General features: G+C 58.8%; 1 protein-coding gene across 5 annotated transcripts in view; it reads left to right on the forward strand.

The window, feature by feature from the left end:
* Positions 1 to 16128, forward strand: part of GNAO1 (G protein subunit alpha o1) — a 170061-nt gene that overhangs the window by 149656 nt on the left and 4277 nt on the right. For 3 of the 5 annotated variants that reach the window (XM_063797137.1, XM_510976.9, XM_063797136.1), the window contains one exon: positions 14362 to 14515. In XM_063797137.1, coding sequence (XP_063653207.1) covers positions 14362 to 14515 — 154 coding nt within the window. Of the gene's footprint in view, positions 1 to 3805; positions 3960 to 6732; positions 11117 to 14361; positions 14516 to 16128 lie in introns of those variants that run through there. The other 2 variants (XM_009430843.4, XM_063797138.1) reach the window with 1 other exon arrangement.

Genomic DNA, 16128 nt, shown 5'->3' on the forward strand with positions numbered 1-16128 from the left:
TGTATTGCCAAGGCAAATGCCTCATGATGCCAGTGTGGCAGAGCCTGTGTATGCAACCTGATCACACAGAGCCGTGCAGAATGTGCCTCTTCCGTAAACTTGGTGGAGTCACAGAGGCCATCAGGCCAGAGCAAATTTAAGCAAACCCTAAAAAAACCAGGAGGCAGCCAAGCAAGAATGTACAGGCAACAGAAATAGCAGTCTTAGCCTGACAGCCATCCCTGGGGCACTGGCGTCAGATGCTGCTGAAGCAGCGTGGGGCCGGGGATGCTGAGGGAGAGGTGGGGAGGGCCCAGGATGCTGCAGGAGAGTTGCGTGGGGTTGGGGGTGCTGGGGAGCAGTGTGTGGGGCTGATGGGCCAGGAAGGGCAATGGGGATGAGGCATGCTGGTGAGTGACAGTCATGGCTCTGGGCTCCTTTGCCAAATGCCAGACCAGGCTCCTACCTTCTGTCTTGCGTCACATTCAGCCTAGGGCCTCAGTGAGGGGACATTCCCCTGGGAGAGTGCAGCCTTCCTCTGGGTCTAGTCCCGGCTCTGCTACTCACTGGCTTGCTGCTGAATTTAGGCAGCACCCTTTCTGGCTCAGTTACTATTTTCCATAAAAGGGAGATAATAATAGTACCTGCCTGTGGGGGGCTGTTGGCAGTGGGGTGGGTGATGCGTGTGAAGCGCTCTGGAGCTGTTTCTGGGACAGCAGCGCCAAGCTGGTGGTTGTACAGTTGCTGATGATTGCCCTGAGCCTGCAGGTCCACTGCGTGGTCCCCTTCTGGGCTGCAGCCCGCCAGGCACCGAGCATGGCCCACAGGGTCACTGGAGACAAGCCCCAACACTCCTGACAGCGGGGCCCATAGGCTATGGGGTCACAGCCTGGCGTCTGTCATCTCCTTCTGTCTGGAACACATGCAAATCCCCCACCCCACGCCTCTGAAGGCTGGCACCGAGGGTTTGAGGTTGGAGGTGGGGCTTGTTGTCATGCTGGGCCTTGAGCGAGGCCTGTCCTCTCTCTGGGTCTGTTTCCTCGTCATTTCTGGCCCAGCTGGTCCAATGGGCTTTGTGAGGATGGGATCAACTTTGGGGTGTGGGCTACGGGGCACAGTGCTATAGGGAGGAGGAGCCGCCGCCCTGAGGGGCTTACACAGAGTGATGGGGCTTTGGGCTGGTGGTGTGGGTAGTCTGGACCCGTTCCGTGTACAGGCTTACCCACCTGGCTCTTCCTATTTCAGGCTCACCTGTACCCCTGACTTGGGTTTCTGCTGTAATTGTTCTCAATGGCATCTGCAGGCAGTGATGTCAGTCACCAGCCCAGTCTTGATGCTGAGTGGGGCAAGGGTGGATGCGCTTCCTGGGCCGTGCTTGGACCCAGACTCACTGACCACCCAAAGCCCAGGTCAGCTTCCTGGCCATGTGCCCCTCACAGTGACTGCCCAGACATTTCCCACTCCCCACTGCTAGACTCTATGCTATTACGGCCACTGCTCCAACTCCTGGGGTCTGAGCTCCACTTGGCTCATCTTTTTTCCCCCATGTCCACTATGGTTTCAAAGAGAGCAAAGGAGCTAGAAGCAGGAAGCCAGGAGGGCCCTTCCCCCTGGAATCCAGCCTCTCCCTGGACCTGCCCTGCCAGGCCTGTGGATGGCTTCAACCCAAGTCCCAGGCCCACCGGCCATGGGGCTGGGCTCTCGCTCACCTCTGGAAGATGGAAGCAAGGGACGTCTGGGTGAGCCTAGCAGCCACAGGCCCTGAGCTCTGCAGCCCATGGGTCCCCAGTGAGCATGAGCCTGGTGCTGGGCCTGACACTGGGTGACCTTCCAGCCTGCGGGCCTTGCTGCCTGGAGCACTTGCCCTCCGGTCTTCTCCACCTTCTCTCACCTCCCTTTTTCCCCATTTCCCCCACCCTTCCACACAAGGGCTGGAGCAGAGGACCTTGGAGAAGCCAAAGCAAATGGAGCCAAGGTCATAGGCAGGCTCTTCCTGTGTCCTTCCTTCCCCAAAGCTGGCCACCTTTGCAGCCCGGGGAAGAGTAGCAGCTCGTGCAGGGAATGGGGATGACTTTGCAACCTGACAGCAGCCACAAAGGCAGCTCATTGCCGTGGTGGCAGCAAGAACAATACTGGCGCTGTAGAACCAAGCAGTCATCGCCGTGCGCTGGGGGCGCATGCAGAGGTGGACAGCTTGGGAGTCAGACAGATCTGGTCCAGGGTCTAGCATCACCCCTGCCGCCTGTGTGATCATGGGCAACCGCCCCACCCTGCCCGGGCCTGCACCTCCTCCTCTGTAAATGGTGACAATGGTAGAATGGACCACCGGGCTAAAAGCTGTAAACGTGCCTGTACACAGGAATCATCACTCAGTGAATAGCTCCTGTGGCTACTACATTCAGATGCCATGGCTAGAGGTCAGGTTCTAGGATGTGGGAGCTCTGTCTGCCTCAGGGAGGCAAGAGCCAGGCCCCAGGAACTCAGGCCTTGGTCCTCAGCGGTCCTCTCTGGTCAGCGCTGTGCATCCCTCTCTGGCCTGGGGTGAGAGCCTGCAACAAAGGTGTCTGGAAGCAGCTTCTGGAGCCAGGCCAGGAGAGCCCTGGGGCTACTGGCTGCCGCTGGCCATCCAGCCGCCCTGTCCGCTGCATCCCGGGAGCCCGAGAGCCTGGTCCTGGCCTCGTACCTGCTCTCAGCACCACCCAGCCGGGCCTGCGGCTGCCACAGCTTCTCCACTACCACGGTCGCCTCCACTGCCTGCAGGGCCTTATCTTGCCAAACCAAGGCCAAAACCAGTTCTGAGAGACCCTCCAAGCCCGGAAGGTATGAAGCACCTCCCTCCAACTGAATCCATCAGCTAAGAGTTGAAAGCAGCAGGTTCTCAGGGCACCACTGGGTGACTTTGCTGTGATGCCTGCCCAGCCTGCCCCTGCGCCCACACTCCTCTCCAGCCACTTGGCCTGGGCTCATCCCACCCATCCTGCATCTCTTGCCCTGCAATCCACAGGCCCAGGATGGCCATGGCCCCTGTGAGCCCGCACCGGGCTCTCTGCAGGAGCTAGCCAGGATGCCCTGGCCCTGAGACTGGTTGAACCAATTTTTCAGTATTTTTCTCTCTTTCTCTTGTTGGGTTTTTATCTTCTTCTCTGTTTTCATCTGTTTTGCTGTGTTTCATCTTGGGGTTCCCCTGGCCCCTCTACGGAGAAACCAGCCCCAACAACCAGTTCTCCCGGAGCCTCCCCCGCTCCAGCCCACCAACGAGACCACCAACCACACCAAGGCCACAGCAAGCTCACCCCCGAGACGCTATTCCCTGGTGTCTGCTTCCAACTCGGGATTAATTCGAGGATCTCTTAGTCCTCGGTTAATGTTTCCCAACTGAATGCGTGCACCCTTCCAACCTTGCTGTCAAAGCCGAATGAGACCCTGGTAGAGAAATCTGCATGAGCAGGGTTCCGCGCAGATGCGTTCGGTGGTGGTTGCGGCCCCTGCGCTGTACGTGCATGGTGCATGTCCTCTCCGTGAGCTGGAGCCTCTCCAGTGACCTCACTGCCCCCACCTGGGGCCAGCTCTCTTTGGAAGGGGGCAGCATCCCCCAACCCTACCCGGCCCTGCTCCGCCCCACCCTGCCTGCGTGTGGAATGAAACAGGACCACGTCCCGTCTGTCCTTGTGGGTCCTCCCGTCTCCGTCCTGGTGGTCTCCGTCCCAGTGGTGCATCCAGCCACATTGGTGGACCTTCCCTTTGCTTGTCCCGCTGTGTCATTGGCCGCGGTGGGTCAGGGCCCTGGATGCTGCTGCCCCTCACTCACCCCTCCACTCTGTTGCAGAACCGCATGCACGAATCCCTGAAGCTTTTTGACAGCATCTGCAACAACAAATGGTTCACAGACACGTCCATCATCCTGTTTCTTAACAAGAAGGACATATTTGAAGAGAAGATCAAGAAGTCCCCGCTCACCATCTGCTTTCCTGAATATACAGGTAGAGACCCCTCCAGGGACAGCAGGCCCCTGAGGGAGCGGGCCCCATTCCCAAAGCCCAGTCCACCCTTCCTGTGCTCTGTGGATGCCCCTGACTCTGCCACAGAGAATCCACACAAACGGTCCCCCACCCTGCCCCCAGATTGTGCTCTAGAGAGGAGGGGCAGCTAGCCGGGGCTTCCTCATCAGGGAAAGCCGGTGGAGCCCTGGCTCTGCCACTTACGAGCTGTGTGACCATGGCGGCCTCTGGGAGCCTGAGCTCCACTGTCTGCGCACAGGGGCTCTCTGTGACAAGACGAGCGAACGCCAAGAAGATGAGGGGCAGGGCACAGAGGCTTGGAGTTAGGCAGCCCAAGGTTTATGCCCCAGCTCCACCACTCACAAGCAGCTCAGGCAGGTCATGCAGCCTCTCTGAACCTCAGTCTCTGGGTCTGTGAGGTGGGGTGATGGCTGTGATTGCCCCCGCCTCCCTCACCAGGTGCTATGAAGAGGGAATGAGCTGATGGGCACGCAGAGCTTCGCATGGTGCCGCACATAGGAAGCGCTCCCTGCCTGTCTGCTCTTGCCTTTAGGGTTATGCCTGTAACTCACACGGGGCTGCTGCAAGACTCAAATCACAGAGCTTTGCAAGCAGCAGAGCCCTGGCCCCCTATATAGGGTGCTGGGGATGAGAGGCCAGCCCTGCCAGTGCTGTGGTGGGTTTACCTGACCATGGGGTGGGCGGGCAGCCAGGAGGGCAGCATGACCAGGGCCCCTGAGGAGCTGCAGGGTGGCAGCTCTGGTCAGTGACACCAGAGCGGTTACAGGGCCCCAGCATAGCCCGGGTGCCCATCAGCTCTTCTGAGATGGCTAGACCCTGTCCAGAGAAGTGAGTGGGAGGAGAAGTGGGGCACCCTCAGCCCGACCTGCCCTGAGGCCTGGAGGGCACAGAGCAGGGGCAGACAGAGTCCCAGTGGGGCATCCCGGGGGCTTGGGGCCAGGCAAGCAGCACAGCTCTCCTACCTCCTGCCGCCGCCCATCCCCCCATATCAGGCTGAGTGCCTGGCAGGCCAGGACCCAGGCATGTCCAGCTGCAGTTGAGTAGGGCTCAGCCTCCCTGGAAGCTCCCAGCCAGCTTCCTCTCTAGCCATAGTTGAGGGCCTGTGGATCCTGCCCTAGTGACCCGGGCTTGTGGCCTGTGGGGCAGTGGAAACAGGTGGGGTCGGTCAGTTACCAAGGCCAGTCTGGGGCTGGAGTGGGGAAGGAGGAGGGGACAAGGGAGGCTGAGTAGTCAGCTGCAGTCCTAGGACACTCCCCAACCTCCAGCCCAGACTGAGCAAAGAGCTGAGGTCTGGCAGGCCCTCCAGGCTTTCTGCACAGCAGCCCACTCCAGCTTAGAGCTGCGGCTCTGAACTCCAGCTCCCCTCCCTGCTGCCCCCTCCACAGCCCTGCTTGCACCTGGCATGGATTCCTGGAGGCTGAGGGCCTTCAGTGCAAAGCTGGGGTCCTGTTCTTCTGCCCCTTCCCAAACTAGAAGCTTCTCTCCTAGACTCTCCTCTCCCTGAGCCTACCTGAGAACCAGCTCAGTGTGTTGCCCCCTGAGGAAGGCAGCATGTGAGCCAGGCGGTTGTTAATCCCCTGTGAGTGGACAGCAGAAACAAGAAGTTTATAGGCTTCTTCTCCCATCTGGCCCAGCAGTGGCCACAGGAGGTGATATCAAGGCCTGCTCTGTGGACTCCCAAAGGAAAAGGCCCACCCACAGGGCGTGCATCGACCAGGGCTACCTGCATGAGCCCAGTGCCCTCAAATTTCCTTGCTCATGACCCATGATAAGATATAACATTTGCCTTAGGAGTCCATAAATGGCTGGGCATGGTGGCTCACACCTGTAATCCCAGCACTTTGGGAGGCCGAGGAGGGTGGATCGCCTGAGGTCAGGAGTTCGAGAACAGCCTGGCCAACATGGCGAAAACCCGTCTCTACTAAAAATGCAAAAATTAGTGGGGCGTGGCAGCACGCGCCTATAATCCCAGCTACTTGAGAATCACTTGAACCTGGGAGTTGGAGGTTGCGGTGAGCTGAGATCACACCACTGCACTGCAGCCTGGGCGACAGAACAAGACTCCATCTCCAAAAAAAAAACAAACAAAAAAGAAAAACAAAAAAAGGAGTCCATAAATGCATGTATAAAAGGAAAATGGAAGTTTCACAAAACGTGCTCCTTTTAATACAGGTGATTGGCCGGGCACAATGGCTCACGCCTATAATCCCAGCACTTTGGGAGGCTGAGATGAGAGGATCACTTGAGCTTAGGAATTCAGGACCAGCCTGGCCAACATAGTGAGATCCCATCTGTATTAAAAATAATAATAATAATAATAATAAGCCAGGTGTGGTTTCCAGCTACTCAGGAGGCTGAGAAGAGAGTATTAGTCACTTGAGCCCAGGAGGTAGAGGCTGCAGTGAGCCCTGATCGTACCACCACACTCCAGCTTGAGCAACAGAGCAAGACCCTATCTCAAAAAAAAAAAAAAAAGATAAATACAAGTGATATACTGGGAGACCTGATATTTTGTATCTTTCATGACTTTTACACTGGATTTGTCCCACTGACTGGATCCAGGACCCCCTATTAACTTTGCTGACCCCTCAGGTCCACTCCATCAGGTTTTCCCTGTGCAGTTGTCTCTGAGAGGCCCAAGGCCGGATGGCCACACAGGCCAGGCTGGGGTCGTCCATGCCAAGCAGTCCCATGGGCCTCTCGCCTCACCACACCTTGCCTGTTTGCTCTGCAGGCCCCAGCGCCTTCACAGAAGCCGTGGCTTACATCCAGGCCCAGTACGAGAGCAAGAACAAGTCAGCCCACAAGGAGATCTACACCCACGTCACCTGCGCCACGGACACCAACAACATCCAGTTTGTCTTTGATGCTGTGACGGACGTCATCATCGCCAAAAACCTGCGGGGCTGTGGACTCTACTGAGCCCAGCCACCCTGCCCGGCACCCTTGCCCTGCCTGGCCTGCCGCCCCCCCTCCCCTGGAACCAGGCTCCACCACTCTCAGACCACTCTTTGCACTTGAGGAAGAAGACCTCAGAGGCTGGCACCAAGGGAGGGAGGAGGGAGCATCCTCCACCCGCACCCCCCAACAGAACTCGTGGTAACGCAGGGGCGGGGCGGGGCTGCTGAGTGCATGCTGCAAGGCCAGGAGACTCCACGCTCACAGCCTCTGTGTCATCTCTGAGTGCTTGATCGGGAAGCTGGGGGGACAGGGCAGGGCCCAGATGGGCACACCCTGCACCTGATGACTCACTGGAAGCCTCGGAGTGTCCTCCTGTCATCTTGGGTGGTGCAGGGGCGCAGATGGCCCTGCAGCAGGGTGCTGGCAGGGTGGGGTCATAGGAGCCATCCTTCAGCTTTGCCTGAGGTCTCTGGTGGAGGGCAGTTCCGTCAACAAAAGCCAGGGTGGGATCAGGCCAACTGGGTATGGGTTGGAGGACTCAGGCCCTGGCGATGGCCTCCGTCTCCCTGCTCCCTCCCCTGGGTCTCAGCCCTTCCTTCTCTGGGTCATCCTCCCTTGCCTTTGCTCTCCCAGAGAACTCCCATCCCTGACTCCTCCGAGTTCTGGAAATGCTTCTTGAGACTGATTTATGGCTCAGATAGATGGTGGCGTGGAGCGGGGGGAGGGAGAGATGGGAGGTGCGGGGAAGGGAGGTGGAAGCTCCTGTGTCGCCTGGGCTGGGGCCTCCCGCCCAGTCCTTGCAGGCCAAAGGTTGCAGGCCAAAGGGTGACCCATTTCCTTTTTCCAGTCACCAGGAGCTCGGATGGTCACTCTGAGGTGTGAATAGATAATGTTTTTCCTTCAGTCCACACTGAATTCAACTCAAACCAGCAAAGGCCTTTGGGCTGGGGATTCTGTAGTTGCAGAGGTCTAGAGGGGGTGGACTTTTGCAGCCAGTGCCCCCGCCTCACTGTCTTGGTGAAGAAATCAGGGAGTTTGTTCACAGCCGTTGGTGTCTTCCCAGCCCCTGGGGACAGAGGACAGCAGGGGGATGGAGCTGACACCCTGGAGTATTTGGACCCAGGCCAGCACAAACACACCCCCCTGTCCCCCACTCTAAAGGGAGAGTCCTAGGACTCCTTAGAGGAGGCTTCACTGCGGAGATCCCTGAGCAGAAGGGGGCGGGGTAGCTTCTCCCGGTGACGCAGGTCTGGCTGGCCTTGGGCAACCAACACACCTCTCCCACTCCAAGATGCCTCCAGGTGGCTGAGGCCAACGCCCACACCCAGGCCAGTCGTGTGCTTGTACAGCAGGCTGTGCCTGGGGACCTAGATGTGCCATGGGAGGGAGGAGGGTACCCACTGACAGGCCTCTGCCTCCCTCCTCAAGCCCTCTGTTCTCCCTGCCCCCACTCTGGACACTGCTTAGTCCCCAGCCAGGCAGGGCCCCTGGGTTTCCACTTGCAGCCCCCGGACTGCCCCAGAGCCGGGAAGCACCAGTGCCAACAGCTCTGGACTTGTTGGACCCACAGGCACAGAGCTCTGAGTGGTGCCCAGGAGACCCAGGAACCTTCCCTAGTGCCAAATGCCTGCAGGGACTGGTGCCTGGGGAGCCTCTGGCAGCCGGACTGCAGGAGCCACCCCATCAGCCCAAGTCCACCTCTGTTTTGTTCACCTCGGTCATGTTTTGGACCTTGCACCAGGTGCCGGGACGTGGCAGAGGACAGGCCCTGGGAACCAACAGTGTCCTACCATGGACAGCCAGGGCCAGCTAAGCTAAGCTATCCCGCCCAACACAGAAGACATGGCAGTTATTTCTCAGCAGCACCACGCTGGGTGAGGCCAGTTGTTCCCCTAACTCTGCTCCGAACTGTAACCCCAGGCTCAGAAGCAGCCGGCAAAAGGGGGATGCTGGCCACGCTCCACCTCTAAGGCCATCACCCTGGAGATGGAAGTCACTGGGCTGGAGGGCTCTCCATGTCCCCCAGCAGCCGCCCTCAGAACACAGTGGCCAGAGCACCAGGCTGGGTCCAGGCCTCCAATCCAGGCCTTCCCTGTCCCTAGAATTGGGGCTGGAGGAGTGGGTGCTCAGCCCTTCCTGCCCTCCATCCCCAGCCTGCCTTTCTCTTCCTTTGGATGCTCCATCCTCCTTGGTTTCTTGCACTGCTCTCAATCCTCCCACCCTAGCCTGGGGGTGGTCCTTGGTCCTCAGGGGCATCCGGGGAGAAATTCTCTCCCTGTGCATGACGCCTGTCATCCATGTCGTAACCAGCGGCTCCATCTTGTGGGGTGGTGACTGAGGGTGACAAATGAGATTTGGCTCCGTCGTGGATGTGGATGTGGGAGGAATGTTGTGAGTGACACGTGTGGGTTTCTAATCCACAGTGGTCCTGCGTGTGCCCTGAGGGGCCGTGGTAACCTCTCCGATGGCTCGGATTTAGCAGGCCAAGCAGAAACTGATTTCTACAAAGAGCGTCTTTGCCAAACTCATGAAAATTGTGCCTGCCACTTTCATGCCTATGGGCCAGTTTTGTGACCTGCGCCGCTGACCATCCTAAGAACCAGGTCTTGGCCTTCCCTCTGAGCACTGATAGAGGTCCCCAAGGCTCTCTGGCCTGAGGAGGGTGTGGGGTCTGCCCAGCCCCAAGCAGAGAGCACAGTCTGGGCCCCTGACCAACAGCTTTGGCATTCTGGGTTCCATGGGGACCCTAGAGCTCAGGCAGAAGAACAACACCATACCTGCTGCCAGGACGCAGCTGTCTCCCAGGCCCTCCCCACAGCCCAGCTCCCACTGGCAGGAACTGGACACATCCCTGCCCTCCATGGTCTGCACTGGTCTTCTCTGAGTACTCTTAGGAGCAGAGGCAGCCCCAAGTTCCAACTTGCAAGCCCTGTAACTAAGCTGTCTATAAACCCCAGCAGGGAAGGCCAAGGGATGGTCTCACCCATGCCCTTCCCTTTGGCCAACATGAGTCCTGCAGTGGGGAGCTTAGCCCCTGCTCCCACCTAACACTCTACAGTTAGCACCCAGGGGTTGATTCAGGAAGTTCTTCCTTTTTCTAGCCTGCATCCTTCCTGGCCACCCCCTTTATTTCTCAGTCTGACCTGGTGCACTCTGGGCAAGTGAGTCCACTGCAGTCCAAGGTGGATATTTAATGAGCACTCGGACTGTTTCCTCCAAGTCAGCTAGTGGCCTGCCCTCCTCCTTTTCAAGAAGTCTGGGGCACAGAGCCTCCTCTGGCTGCCTCTTCTCTTCTCTGAGCCTCTGGGAGCCTTCAGGCAAAACCTGGCAGTTCTCAGGAACCCAGACCTGAGGCTCCAGCTCCGCGGCCACCAGAGATTCAGTGTGCAGTGCCGAAGGCAGTCACCCCCAGGCAGTTCCTGCTGTCAGGCCGCAAGCCTAGAGTGCGGGATCCCAGCAGCCCAGGGAACAGGGCCGGGGTGTGAGCTGCTGCCGTGGGGTCTGTGGTAGGGCTCCCCATCTCCCACCCCTCAGCAAGAAGAGTCCTGACCCCTGACCCCACCCTGCCCAGAGAGGAGCTGGGGCCTCCAGACAGACCCCACTGCAGCCAGATGAAGGCCCCTGTCAAAGAAGGGGCAGGCTGGGGGAAAAGCAGAAAGAATGGCCCCCAGTCCAAACTCCTGGATCCCCTCCATGAGAGAGGGGCTCCCCCTGGAACAGAAGCTCTCATCCCCAGGCCCAGTGCACAAGACCACCAGCAGAGACCCACCGCCCTTCCTGGCAGAGCACCACTTCCTGGCAGTGCAGCTCCGAGGCACCACTACTCTCCTCCCCTTCCCTCCCCACCCCTCCCCTCCCTTTCCCTCCGCTCCCCTCCCCTCCACACCTGCCCTGTTACTCCCACAGCTCTGGGCAGCCAGGCCCTCCCCTCCTGCCTCCTGGTCTTCTCTACTCCGCTGGTTCTGACCCATCCCCTGGCTCTGCCCGCCGTCCCCCACCCTGCCCCTGCTGAGTATCTTCTTCCTCCCCACGCACCCCCCTCCCCCATCTAGGCGAGGTGGGCTCGGGCGTCCCAGGCCCTCCTTAGAAAAGCCGTCTCTCTCAAGTGCAGTGGTCCCACCTCCCAACCCCATCACTGCTGCCCACCCCATATTAACTGTAATTTTGTAAGAAGAGTGACTTGTTGGTTTAATAAACCTCTAGTTATTGTAATAATTTATTGGCTTCCATAATGTATTTATTAGTCGCCTACCGTTAATAAAAAGTGCCCGCTTTCCTAGCGTGAGTGTGATGTGTTGTCAGGGCCCAGGGAGCTCCTGCCAGGTGCACTTGCACAATGTGTGTCCTCGGGCCCTGCCCCATCCTGGTCCCAGGACTGCAGGCAGCCTGGCGGAGTGGGCACACTCCTGCTGGGGACAGAGGATCAGGGCGACTGGGCGCCCTGCCCCCCTGTCAGGATCGCCATCTGGAGGGAAGTTGCTCCGTTCTGCGCCGAGCCACCTTCCTGTCCTGGAGAGCTTGGTGCCCACCTGGACACTGCTGTGGGTGACGTGGCAGTGGCCATGGTTGCGCTGGCACTGCTTCCTGCTGCTCCTGGGCCTCCACTGCAGCCTGGGGCAGGTGGAGGTCTAGGGGGTTGGCTGTCAGCCATCTATGATCTCTGACTTCTTTCTCTTTTCTCAAATGGTGGTATCTCTTCTTTGAATGTACCCCGGCGTCTGCTTCCTCTGGGGAGCTTGTAAGGATGAGCTGTGCTCTCAGCTCCTTGGCAATGGGTTCCAGGCAGCGTGCCGAGGGAGGGCAGTCAGGCCTGGGGGGCTGGCAGGGGTCTCAGTGCCGGCGCCTCCCCTGCCCTGCAGGATCTCCCCTCCTCACTGCCCTCCCCGAGTCTCCAGGACCAGCCGCCTTTTGGGGCTCCCTCCAAGGCCCTCTCCCCATAAAACCAGGTTTGGTTATGCCTGTCCTCTGCTCCCCAAGTCCTCCCCTGCACTGCCACTCCTGGGACCACAGACTGTGATCATCTTTCTCTAGCTGGACTCTGAGCTCTCGGAGAGCAGGAGCCTGGTGTGGTCATTCTTACATCCTCGGGGCAGCCCAGCAGAGAGCCCTGCACACAGATGCCAGGCAGTACTGACTGGAGGAGTGAGTGTGTGTGAGTCGTGCTCTGTGGCCCTGAGATGTAGGGGCTGTGGGGGGGGCTCAGCCTTAACCAGTGGAACTGTGGAGCCTAAATGAGCCGGACTTGATTTCTCCTCCACACCTAAGCTCAGTGGCCAAGGGGGCACAGTCCCCACTCCCAGCTCAGGTCACTCTAGTGGCTGCTCCTGGCAGTGCCTGGGAAGATGTGCAGTGGAGGAGGGAGCTTGGCTCTGGCTGTGGGTTTCCAGCTCTCTGTTAGGCAGCTGCAGGCCAAGGTGGCTCTGTGGAGTGGGGAGCGTGTTCCTGTGGAATCCTTGGGGTCTCAGAGCCTCACCACTCTGGCCTCATAATGTGGCTCAATGAGCTTGAGTGTGGACAGCCCGAGGCCCTGGACACACGTTCACTGGGCCTCCCAGAAGCCTCCGGCTGCCCTTTTCTGAACAGACCCCAGTGAGGTGGCTCAGGGCAAGCGAGACCTGCTCCTCCCCGGAGGGATCACACAGATGACAGGGAAATGCTCCTGGGGAATCAGAATGAAATTTACTGATTGAGGATAGGAGAGTGATGAGATCATATGAGTTTACTGAATCTGTTTAGCAGAATGAAAGGGCAGTGCCGTGTACTACAGCTCCTGGGGGGTGGGGAATAAAGCCATGCCAGCTGTCCAGGTGCCCCTGAGAGGCAGCTGAGAACGCTGCCCTCCACCGACCAACTTCAGCTAATAGGAACCAGGGGCTGGGGCTGGCCGCCTCTACAGGTCATGGTAGAATGATGTAGGCACAGGGGAGATGCTGAAGGGAGGACAGGCCGTAAGACGCACGGAGCCCGCCATGCTGCTGTTAGTATCGATTCCTCGAAAGCCCCACAGCCTGCTGATATGGACTGGAGAGACCCATTGCATAAGTTCTGGATCTGGCCCAGCTGTGTCACCGCAGTGTCCCCTCAGGCCAGATGAGGTTAAGTGACATGGGCAGGGAGAGCGCTGGCACAGTGTGGGCCTCAGTGACTGGTGTGGTCACTTCATCTTCATTGCCCTCCTTCTGCTCAGAGGGGGGCAGTGTGGCAGTGGGACCAGCAATTCCTCAGCACCCACGGTGTGCTCACCCCTGGGGGAGGAGGTCATCTCCCCGTAGATGCCCAGTGGCATCTACACCAGCTGTCTTCTTTTTCTTGTTACTTGTGTCACTCTTCTTATTTCAGAGGTAGAGTTTAGCCTGGTTCACCTCTGGGCTTTAGATCCAGAGAGCTGGGTTCACAGTGAGCAAGTTCCCAGGGCTAGGACAGGGTTCTTGGGGGAAATAAGGCAAACTGTCCCTTCCTTCCACTCCCTGTGCAAAAATGGATTCGTTCACAGAGAAAGATGCCCTCTGTGCTGCTGAGAGACAGACTCTGCCCAAGTGAATGAGCTCAGCGCCCCAAAGCAGAGTTTTTGCCCAGGGCAAGAGGCTGCCCCCATTCGGCATCTGTGGGGCGCCCATCATGTTCATCCATTTGCCAAACAGGCTCCTGTGTGCAGGGCAGCCCTCCACATCTGCCTTGCTTAGAACATCATGCAGTGTCAGATGCAGCTGAGTAGGACCCAGCCAGAGGAGGTGTGGCCAGTCCCCCAGGTGCTCCTGGAGGTGGCCCTGCCAGGAGCCTCTCCCCTGAGTGGTGGCCCCCAGGATGCTGGCAGGACCTGGCATGCCTTCCCCTGAGACCATAGGAAGGGCCCGGAGGCTCTCACCACTCCCAGAGAACATCCCCCCACCCAGGATGGGCCCAGGAGGAGAGGTCTAGGCAGGAAGGGCCAAAGCCCAGCTCTCCGGCTCCAGTCCAGACTCCCCCAACACCCACACACACAGGCACACACACAGGCACGCACACACACTCAAGCACATGGATGCACACAGGCATGCACACACAGGTGCACACACATAGGCACACATGCACACGAACACACACAAGCACACATAACAGATGCATGCACACACACACAGGCACATGCACACAGCCACACACACGTGTGCTGGGAGACCGTCACATAGCTGGGAACTCTGCAGTGGGGAGAGCCCGGGTCACCCTGTCCTCAGCCTCCCCAGAGAGCCATGGCTGGTGTCCAGTCCAGTCTCTGCCTCTGGCCCCGACATGACGGGTTCTCCGGAAGCAGGGAATGAGATGTGCTGTGAGGTGTAACTGACTCAGGTTCCATCTGGCAGCCTCTCGGAGGAGCTGCCGAGTAGCCCAGTCCCTCTCTGTCAAGCCTAATTCTCTCCTTCTCTTTCCCTGTCTCTGTGTCTCCCTCCCGCTGTCTGTCCTCTCTCCTCCCTTCCTGCGGCCGCAGAACCGCATGCACGAGTCTCTCATGCTCTTCGACTCCATCTGTAACAACAAGTTCTTCATCGATACCTCCATCATTCTCTTCCTCAACAAGAAAGATCTCTTTGGCGAGAAGATCAAGAAGTCACCTTTGACCATCTGCTTTCCTGAATACACAGGTGGGTGCCAGGCAGTCCTGTGCAGGGGGAAGCCTGCCCCTGACAGGGACCCATGGCTCAGAGAACAGGCTGCTCGGCCAGCACTGCTGGGGTTAGCTGGCGAGCGGGACCCATTGCAGGAGTCTGGTGGGGCGCAAAAGAAAAACAGTGCTGTGCCACCAGGTTTGGGCTTCCCAGGACATAGCCCTCAGCGTGGTGGAAATGGCCCCTCCTAAGATATATGTGTTAGGAACAAGTGACTCAGGAGTGGTGGGGAGCAGGGGGCAGGACAGGATCACAGGCTTCCCCCTTCCTCCTGGTCACCCTCTAGAAGAGGTCTCAGGGCAGCCTCTTGTAATCTCAGCAGTGGCCTCCCCTCACCCCTGCCCAGAGCCCCACAGCACCTTTGCATGAAACCGAAAAGTGGACACGTGGCCTGGGAACAGGGCCTGGACTGCCTCTTGGCCCCACCTGCTTTCTCTGCTCCCTGCTTTGGTGCCCGGAACATGCTTCATCTCTGTGCAGCCGCCCAGCCAGAGCACTCCACCCATCCCACATCGTGCCTGCCCTCCCTCCCCAACCCCAGCCCCATTGCGCCTCCTCTCTCCCCTTCTTCCTTCGTCCCTGGTCTTTGCCCCAAATCCAACCACTCCAGCTATCTGCAAGCCTCCTGTATCCCTGCCTCCCTTTCTTCTGCCTTCTCTGGGGCTTTCTTCTTGCTCTCAGGGGAATGTGTCACAGACCTTCCCCCCCACCCGGCTCAATGACGCTCTTTCCAAATGGATGGATGAGGGATGGTGGCTTCCGTGGAATGGGCCAACTCTGGGCTGCTGCTAATGCCTAAAAGCAGCACTGATGGGATGCCAGAGCCCAGCCCTGGTCCCTCTAGGGGCTGGGAATCTTCTAGGGGTCCCTGGGGTAGGAGTTGCCTCTGCAGACTACAGAGTGCACAGGGCCAGCACCCTGCCATGGAGGAGGAGGTGTCCTGTCATCCGCCAGGTCAGGGCACAGGTTGGCTCGGCCAGGAACCCATGTTCTGACAGCCCTGGAGTAAGGCTTTGGGCATGGGCTCAGTCTCAGGGCCACACGGGTCCCCAAGCTCAGCCACAGGGTGCCTACATCCAGCATAGGTCGATGCTGGTCTCCCCACCCTTCCCCACAGCTGGGAGCAGTGTGTGAAGAAGGGCTGTCAGCTTGTTCTGAGCACAAACCGTGTCCTCACTGATGGTCCATGCTAATGTGAATTTGCAAGGTTCTTGCCCTTCCCAAGGTGCAGAGCAGGAGGTGGGGCCAGGAACTGTGCCCCGCACTCGAGGCTCTCCAACAAAGTCCCAATAGGGCAGGGAGCCCAGGTAGCCTCTGGAGCCAGACCACCTGCAGCTCAGCAAGTTGCTCAGTCACCTGTGCCTCATTCTAATCTGGTCAACACAGTGGGTAATCATGCCCACCCCAAGGGTGACTGGAAAGACAGCTGCTTGGTGCCAGGTCTACTGAAGCGCTGGCTGTGGTTGCCATTGGTATCATTCAGAGGATGGAAACTAGGGGAGGGGGAACTGGCCACGGAGAAGGTGCCCTCTGCAGGATGGAGTGAGGGCAGGAGGGCACAGGACAAGCCCTGAAAGGCCAGCCCCAGG

Source organism: Pan troglodytes, chromosome 18 (genome assembly GCF_028858775.2).
Source record: "Pan troglodytes isolate AG18354 chromosome 18, NHGRI_mPanTro3-v2.0_pri, whole genome shotgun sequence".
In the NCBI taxonomy this organism is placed as follows: Eukaryota; Metazoa; Chordata; class Mammalia; order Primates; family Hominidae; genus Pan; species Pan troglodytes.